The 9,486-nt window shown below is 40.6% G+C and overlaps 1 protein-coding gene across 1 annotated transcript in view; it reads right to left on the reverse strand.

Annotated features, from left to right (window-relative positions):
• The window catches only part of phactr2 (phosphatase and actin regulator 2), a 51,511-nt gene extending 44,241 nt beyond the window's left edge, over positions 1-7,270 (reverse strand). Inside the window, exon 1 of the mRNA XM_084076857.1 lies at positions 7,091-7,270. Within this exon, the coding sequence (XP_083932983.1) occupies positions 7,091-7,229 (139 nt within the window). The 5' untranslated portion in view covers positions 7,230-7,270. The remainder of the gene's footprint in view (positions 1-7,090) is intronic.
• Positions 7,271-9,486: the final 2,216 nt, after the last annotated feature.

The following is a 9,486-nucleotide window of genomic DNA, read 5'->3' on the forward strand; positions in this document are numbered from 1 at the left end:
GCTTGTATATGCAAGTGTAAGAAATTGCAGATATATTGATAGCAACATATGTACATGGACACAAACTCACAGACAGACAGACAGACAGACAGACAGACAGACAGACGGACAGACAGCACACACAGAGACAGGTTTTACAGCTCTCTCATTCTTTCTCTCTATTTTAGACACAAACAAATCGCACCAACTTGTCTTGTTCTACTGTATGTCTCTCCGTTCCTGAGATATGACCGATTATGCCATTTTGACCTTGCAGCCTTTGATCTTTGACCTTTTCAACCCAAACATAAATCATCTCTTTGGGTTAGCCTACTGATCAAGTTATTTTGTTCACATTCACAGATACACCAACAGATACAGATGAGTGATTACGATACCCGGTCATGCATTGCTGTCAGTAGAGAGATAACAATCACAGATCCCTCAAGTGGTCTGAGGGGGAGCCACTCCATACAAAGTGAGTCATCTATATGCTATACAAGGCTTCATACTAGAAGTAGCAACATTGTGCAGGTCAGGATGAGTCAGAATCTGTGCTCAATGTTCTATCAGCTGTTAAGCATAAGCAAACACACACACACACACACACACACACACACACACACACACACACACACACACACACACACACACACACACACACACACACACACACACACACACACACACACACACAGACACACACACACACACACACACACACACACACACACACACACACACACACACACACACACACACACACACACACACACACACACACACACACACACACACACTTTGTGCACATACTGTGTGCACATACTGTGCAATACTTTTTTTTTCTTTTTTTTAACAATTTCCTGTCCCTTATATATCTTACCTCATTTAACACCTAATTTCTGATATGCTGTAGCAAGAATGAGTAAAGCAGTGTCAGGTCACAGCTCAAGGGTTGTGACAAAGAGAGGCTCGTCCGGGATTGTTCACGATATAGCAAAAGTGAGTTGTGTGTTTAAGGCAGTGTAAAGTCAAGTAAACTGCACAGAGCAGTACAGACACTATGACCACAAAGCCATTCGATTATTGACTATTATGGCTATTAACAACTATTATGCCATTTAAATGTTACAGTACTTTCTCTACCTCCTTCTCACCTTCTTTCCTCTTCTAGAGTTGATGCCTTGATTAATAACAAGCTACAGTAGCTACACACATCTGTGCAGGATACCTTTCAACACTTCAACACTGCTATGTTTTATCTGTCACAGATGGTTAGCAGGCAGAGCTGGGGAAGGGCATGTGGCTGATTGTCTGGTCAACATTATCTCTCTTCCTCTTGAGGTTAAAATAGCAGAAAACATTTATACTATAAAATAACCGATCTATAGATTGGTCTTTAATAGATCTGCGATTTTATAGTATAAACAGAGCTTAAAGGAGACACACCATGAATTTCACTTGTTTTTATTTCTTTGGTATTTTTTTGGCTCCGCAGTGTCTCTTGTACCCCAAAAAATATTTTTTTTTAACATTCAGTCATTCATTCTCATTTCAGAGATTTTCAGAATGGGCGTGTCTGAACGGGCCATCTCAGAAATGGCATGTTTGCTTACATCACGAAACTTTCTGCCCATGTATTTTGACAGACAGAATTGCTCAGTACCGCAGTACAGCACCCCTCTGCCCAACAGGACGTTTTGGTATTGCAGCTGAAAGTGCTTTATAAGCCTGAGAGAATTGACTTGGGATGAGTATATCTGAGTGTTGATTTAGGCTCAAACCTTTTGAAAATGGTTTGAGGGACATACACCATATGATATTAAATATCAAATATTTTTTTTAAATTCATGGTGTGTCTCCTTTAAGTGGTTAAGGGTTTATGTTAATAAATACCTTCAGAAAAAAAGGTTTGTGTGATATATGCATGTCTCTCTCTCTCTCTCTCTCTCTCTCTCTCTCTCTCTCACACTCTCACTCTCACTCTCTCTCTCTCATATGTGCATAGGATAAGGGGCTACTTCTCTCTCTCAGCCCCTGTCTCTCAGATCAAAGTCCATATTCAATTTCCTTCGGAAGCATCCAACACAAACACCACTTGCGTATACAACTGAGCGAGCACTATTATTAGAAACTGTGCAACATAATAACATGGGATAACATCCTGCCTGTATGTTGCCGAGGTGTTCCAACAAATATTATTAAAAGAAAAGGCTTATTTATTAACCGCACAGAGTTACTGGTAAACTGGGAGGGAAGAGGGGCAGGCCGCAGGGGGTGTGCGGTGGAATTAATTGGCCGCAAAAGAGCCACAAAATACATTTAAAACGTATTTTTTGGTCATAATCATTCAGATTTAGTCCCTCTACCAAACGTAATCATAACGTCATAACCAACCACCATTTTAACACACTGAAACCGCGTGCGTGTGTGTGCTTCTTGGTTATTCGATAGAATCATTATAAGAATATAATCGATGGTTGCAGGCAGCTCTACTTTAATCTTCCTCGCCCACTGTTGTTCTTTCCCTGACCTTCTGCTCTCAACGTGTCTTCTCATCTCTTTTCTTCTATCCATTAGTTTTCTTTTTCCATCCCGTCCTCCTCTTCTCATCCGTTCACCTCCTTTACCCTCTCTCCTTACTCCTCCTCTTCTTCTTGCCTCTCTCCTCTGCCTGTGTAATTACATGACTAATATAGCAGCTGTTGTCAGGAGGACAACAACAGAGTATAGCTATTCACAGCGGACATTGAAGACCCCATGAACCTACACATTATCCCAAACACAGTGTTTTAACAACACACATGCAAGTCCAGTATGTGAACACACACACACACGTACACGTATGCACGCACATACACACATACACACGCACGCACGCACGCACACACAGTCATGCACACACTTGCACACACACACACACACACACACACACACACACACACACACACACACACACACACACACACACACACACACACACACACACACACACACACACACACACACACACACACACACACACACACACACACACACACACACACACACACACACACACACACACACACACACACACACAGCTATGGGGCGGCCATAGCTGAATGGTTAGTGAGCCCGCCTAGGGAGCCAGAGGCCCTGGTTGCCCCAGGTTCGATTCCAGGCCAGGTCAGCATATGTGTCGATGAAATGAAATTTGTCCCTGAGCAAGACTCTTAACCCCTAATTGCTCACAGGTTCTCATTGGAAACAAGACCGCAAGGACTTTCATGAACAACCTGTTAAAAGGAATTATCCTTATCCTTATCACACACACACACACACACACACACACAAGCTGAACTGAACCTGAAGTTCAGAAACAGTTGTTAGAAACTGTTAAACTGTTAAACTTGAATCAGAATTGAATTATAATTACCTCATGATTCTCTTTTAAAATCTAAGTAAAAGTTGTGAATATCGTGACAAATTAATTTTGGCTAATTAGAGTTTTATTAAAATTAAATGCGATGACCACACATGCAGCAATATTGGCTATGAAAGTCATGATTGTCTCTCATATTACATACTATTTGACCAGCTGGACACCGACATGTTAGACCACCCCAAACCTACAGTATTAAGCCAGTACCTAACCAGCCCTGAAGGTTCACGGTTCAAGGTTGTGCTTTATTATTGTTACATCTTGTATACAGGTACATAAGATAAAACATATTTTTGTTTGTGGTTTTAGACAAAAAAGCCAAATCAATACCAGCAGTATGACATCTTGGCCAAGTGTGAATTTTAAAAGTTGGTTAAATCGTTTTGTTTAGTTTTTTAGTTTTTACGCTTAACTTACAGAATTTGCAACTAAAAGTACAAAAATGTTAGATCTGTCTCCAGAAGTGACGGCATAATACCAGCAAGGAAAAATATTTGTTATTGAATCAGCCTTGTCGTTTCGAGCCTCACATGTTTGAAATATATACTATCAATTGACTTGAGAAAACTAACAATGTCCAGTGCATTCAGCAGAAACATAACAACAATGGTTATTGGCAAATCAGCTGTGTCAAAATAAAATGTCTGTTAGGTTTGTGAGGTTACTGTAATATTGTGTGTAGTATTATTGGCTGTTTGCAGGCATGTGATGTATGGTGATACTTAATTTATTTTTATTATATATTTATACTGTACTCTATTCTTAGGGAAGCGGACCTGAGTTGCAACTGCACTTTGTATAATTATTGTCCATCTACACCAAATCTCTTTGCCAAAAATAGCCAATCTACAAGCTCATAACGTTTCGCAACATGAGAATATCTTGCTTTCCATAGAGATTGCACAGAGAAGCGCCATTATTAGACCCTGTCTTGTTTTTACAGTAGCCTATATGCCTATCTACCTGAATTGTTGGTGTATGCAATTCATCCTTGGTTTTGGCTTTTCTCAGATCATTTCGAACTTTTTCGATTTGTTTTTTACCCATCACTTTGTGAGAAGTGAAAACTTTAGTAATATATTTATACACTCTCAAAGTTAAATTAACACTGAGGATTTTACTATGTATACATGCAGCACGTTGTCGAGCTGGATGCTCTTTAATGCTACTGTAAAAGAAGGTGGTGCCAACAGCTTGTGCTTGTGACTAAATCAGAGCCCTAGAATTTTAGACCATTAGGATTCCAATCTCATGTCCTATCTCTTAATTACATACCATTATGGAACTGTGCAAGGCAGCATAGTTCTAAGCATTAATGTAACCCTGACTGTAGAAATGGACTTGTTTAAAACATTGAGAGTTAAATTAACACTCAGGAATTTGCTGTGTGGAATCATAGCTTGCTTTTTAGAGTTCTCTTCAACTTCTCTCCAAAGCCAATGTTATCTTCAATGTTCAAAGAAGATAATAGAACCTGCATGCTACATGCCTGGTGTGTGTGTGTGTGTGTGTGTGTGTGTGTGTGTGTGTGTGTGTGTGTGTGTGTGTGTGTGTGTGTGTGTGTGTGTGCGTGTGCGTGTGCGCGCGCATATGCGTGCATGCCTGCGTGAGAGATAGAGTTCTTGATGATAATCAAGTGCAGTGCAGTGTCTTTAGATTATGAAAAAGGTCAGCTAGCTCCCTCTGGTGCTTTATTAATGAAATGATGTTTGCCGTTCACAGCTAACTGAATTGAGCACTTTAGAACTACAGCCTTGGATGGGTTGTTTGTGTGTATTGGCCCAATGCCTATAGTCAATTTAATCTGACTGCATGGACCAGACCCATTAAAACATTTTGTGCTATGCTGATGTGGGAGCATAGCTGTAGCTACCATTGAGGACACAGAGGACATTCCCTTGGTGTTTGGGGATGTTAGTGCCATGAGCATTTCCTCCTATTTTGACTACACTTTCCATGAATCCCTAGCTATTGTTTTGCATGATGTTTCAGTGTTTTGGGAGAAGTATGAGTGAGGAAAAGATGCAGATGATTACACACAGTGACAGGACTGGAGATGGGAGCAACTATCCCAAATGATTATTGTTGCCCCCAAGATGCATTCATTTGCATAGATCTGTACTGTAGATCAGAATCAGAAGATCAGAATTGTTTGTATTGCCATCTTTGCACATACAAGGCATTTGTCTCTGTGTACAGGCTGTGACACATTTCCACCTGATCTCCCGGGATTTTCACACACAACTATCTCTAAGGTTTACAGAGAATGGTGTGAAAAGTAGAAAATATCCATGAGGGCATCATGGGAAAATGAAAATGAAAGACAACAGATGTTGGTTGATGTTATTTCAATACCTCTTGACTTAAACTGGTGAGGGATTATGTCCTTGTCGCTGCACTATAGTGACACCTGCCTGATGATATGGGCAGCCGTACAGCTGGGGAGGATCTGGCGGGTATGGCAGGAACCCCTGAGCACATATATACTCTTTATACTCCTCACAGGTGAAAAGCCTGACTGGTGACTCCAAGTGTATCGGAGGAGACCTGCAGTCAGGGGACTGGCAGGGACAGGGACTGCAGTGCAGTACATGAGATATTGATGACTAAATTGGGTAGAAAATGGTGAAAGAAAATTCAAATCTGTTGACTTTAAGCACTCGCTCACTTCCAGATCAAGACCAAGGTAGGCCATTCCACGGCAGAACTGAACAAGAGCTAAAACCAACCATTCAGTATGGGGGCTGGTGAAATACTGTAATGACTAGGACCAGAGACATCGAGAGCTATCCAACTTAAAATCTAAACCACCACAAGGCCATTTCCCGTCATTACAATATATGAACACAGAGAGATTGCTGTTGCAATTTAAGATAAACATAGAGCTGGGAACCGCTCAGACAAATAAGAGTGGGAACACTGGTCATTTGCATATTGCTACTGTATAAGACATTATGTCAGCATGTGGAACCAGCAAGGACTTATGGAAAAGCAGTCAGTAAAAGATTCTAGCAGTATAAGTAAGCCTTTGACGTGATTCTCACTGGGTGACAGTGGTGTTGAAGGGATACAGAGAGCATTGGGTGAGAGAGACAAAAGCACTGAAAAGCTGATTAAGGTGGTTTCAATCACTAAGATGTAGCCTAGTTCAGGTTTTAGGTAGGGACAGTGATGGTGTGACATTGCTGGAGGAAGTGAAACCCACTCTGTTCACACTGTGGTTTATATATGGCCTAGTTTGCTCAGCAGCAAATAAAGCTGTATAATGGCAGTATGTACTCACAATAAACAGAGAGGAAGAGAGGTAGAGAGAAAAAGGAAATACACAGAACAGAACAGAACAGGAAATAAGATGTTTTTTTTTTTATCGATGAACCTACAAATATCTTATAGCTTGGGATAATAGGTCATTTTATTATATCAGATATAAGATATGTTTAGCTAATAAAATGAACATTAAATCTCACTTGGAAAATAATCTGAAAGATGGTGTGTGCTTTAAAAGCTTATATTTCAAATGTAACAGCATAGAAGTATGAGGCAGGAAGTTTGTTTTTGTTTAATATGGTGCCTACTATGACAAAAAGATCAAATTGCTGGCCTATACCATGAGCCTTTACGTGTTATGTGTATAAATATATATATATATATAATATATATAAATGAATATTATAGGCAATAGCTTACCTGACTTTGCACCTCGGAGTCTGCAGAGGATTCTGGAGCGGAAACCAGATGAGTCACTGTGGGATCGAACCCTTGGAAGGGGCCACACCAGAGGGAAATGTCTCAATTCAGGATAACTATCCACCGCCTCCTCATCCATCGTGGCTTTTATCCGTATATACTATTGTGTGTCGTTCAAGGAGGAGGTGGATCTGTGGTAAAGGTTGAACAGAAGTCACAAACTAATACTATCCTGCCTCACTCATTGCACCTCCCCTTTTTACTTCAGTTGGTCTCTAGATAGAATTTGTCTGTGGTGGGTTTTTGGTTGTTGTGTGCCACACAGTGGTGCTACTGGTCTATCTATGTAATGCATGGCAGAAATTGATACTATGTTGAAATGTATGAATAGATAAATGAAATATCGCTACATTTCCAGAAACGTTTTATAACCTTTCATTTCTTTTCACGCACCTATCAAAATAAGCATATAAAGAGTTTGTTTAATTTCAAACAGAAATATTGACCGCATTACCCCTGTCCTTGCCTCTCTAAACTGGCATTCAGATTTTAGAATTACATTGTTTGTTTTTAAATCACTGAATGGACTTGCACCTGTTTTTATTCTTGACCCCCTGACCTCCTGTTTTGTATCATTCCTTTGTTTTTAATTCTGTCATTGAATTGCCTTAAAATGTCATGCTTGTTTTTATGTAGCCTATGGGAAGCACTTTGTAAACCTGTTTTTGAAAAGTGCTATATGAATAAAGTGTATTATTATTATATTATATTCACCATTTAGGAAAAAGTGGCACTAGGCCTACTTTGAAAAAAAGGAAAGAAAGAAAAAGAAGAAAAGAAAATTATGGCTCTAAAGTATATCCCATAGGGAATCATACAAATGAATGTCCTTTTACTTCATATGCTAATTATTATGTATACTATATTTAGGCATAGCCTATAGCTGTAGACCTTTTCTCACTTGACAACATACATTCTATTGGTCCATGTTTATTTCCTGTTAGTGTCTATCAGTGAATATCAGTAACTGACAGGATATGAACTTGAACCAAAGCTGTTCCCTAGCAACGTATTTCCACTGACAGTGACAAGGACTATAATGCTGTATTTAGTAGTGTGTAGGATGCCTATTATTTTTGTTAGTTTTATTCTTCTTCTTCCACCACTTTTTGCAGTTCTGGCTAAACTTGTCGGTTTTTACGAAACTCTGCAATATGGTAGAGGGCCGTCTATGCCAAATGGCCAAGAAACGAAACTCACAACCATTGGCCAAAGGGCGGCGCTATAGCACTCATTTGAAAAAATGCAAACTGTGTGCTCTGACACCCGTCAGAGCACTGCACCAGTGCAAAGCCCTATTGAATTGGCAAAGATTGTTGTCTCCGCCAGGCCGAAAGGCATGGCGAGAGAATAGGTTTTGCACCCTGTCCGTCCGTCCTGCCGTGTGTGTGTGTGTGTGTGTGTGTGTGTGTGTGTGTGTGTGTGTGTGTGTGTGTGTGTGTGTGTGTGTGTGTGTGTGTGTGTGTGTGTGTGTGTGTGTGTGTGTGTCATTCTGTCTGTGGACAGCTAATCTCCAGCACCGTTGGCTTGATCGCAGCAAAACTGTGCACACACACTCCCTGGATGCCAGAGCATATAATAACCTCTGCACCAAATATTTCACATAGGCCTGCTAAAGTGCCACCAGGAGGCCGATTTTGACAAAACATATTTCTTGACAGTACTCCAACAGATTTTGTCCAAACATCATGCAAATGGGTACACAGTAGCTCTGGTCCATAGCGTTAGAAGGAGTTCTCCATAACGCTATGGGACTTTCGAGCCTTTGCGCACGCATCACATGCTGCGCAGCCTCTCGTCTGTAGTAAAAACTAAAAATACACTTTTGCTACTTACCAAAACAAAGACGGTTTTATGGAGACCTCATTAATTAACTAGAGGGGGCGCTTTGCAGAGCACAGAACTCTGCCAGGCCTGGTGTCATGGCCAGGGCTGTGTAATGTAGCTTTTGCACAGTATCTATAGTATCGGCACTATCTTCCTTCTTTGCGTTTCCATTCGGCCAAAGTACCCAAATAGTAAGCAGGGAAAGCGCTTCATTTATGTTGCCATGTTATGAGCTGTCTCGTGCACACGCGCCAGTGCTTCAGTGTTAGTCTCTGTGTGTTTATGTTTTGGGGAGTGTATTCCTTGGCCTGTGCACACAGCAGTTTGCAAGATTAGCTTTGGACTCACACACACATACACAGCTCTCTCAGCAACTGTCTTGCAATCTGCAATCTCTTGACACAAAAGAGACAACTTTTTGGCATATCTTGGACCTGTTGATCGTACAATCCTCTAAAACCTCTAAACAATGTTGCGCCAAAAGTGATTTCACTTCCACCAATAGGGGG

Source organism: Gymnoscopelus microlampas (genome assembly GCF_963454915.1).
Source record: "Gymnoscopelus microlampas genome assembly, chromosome: 13".
Taxonomy (NCBI): Eukaryota; Metazoa; Chordata; class Actinopteri; order Myctophiformes; family Myctophidae; genus Gymnoscopelus; species Gymnoscopelus microlampas.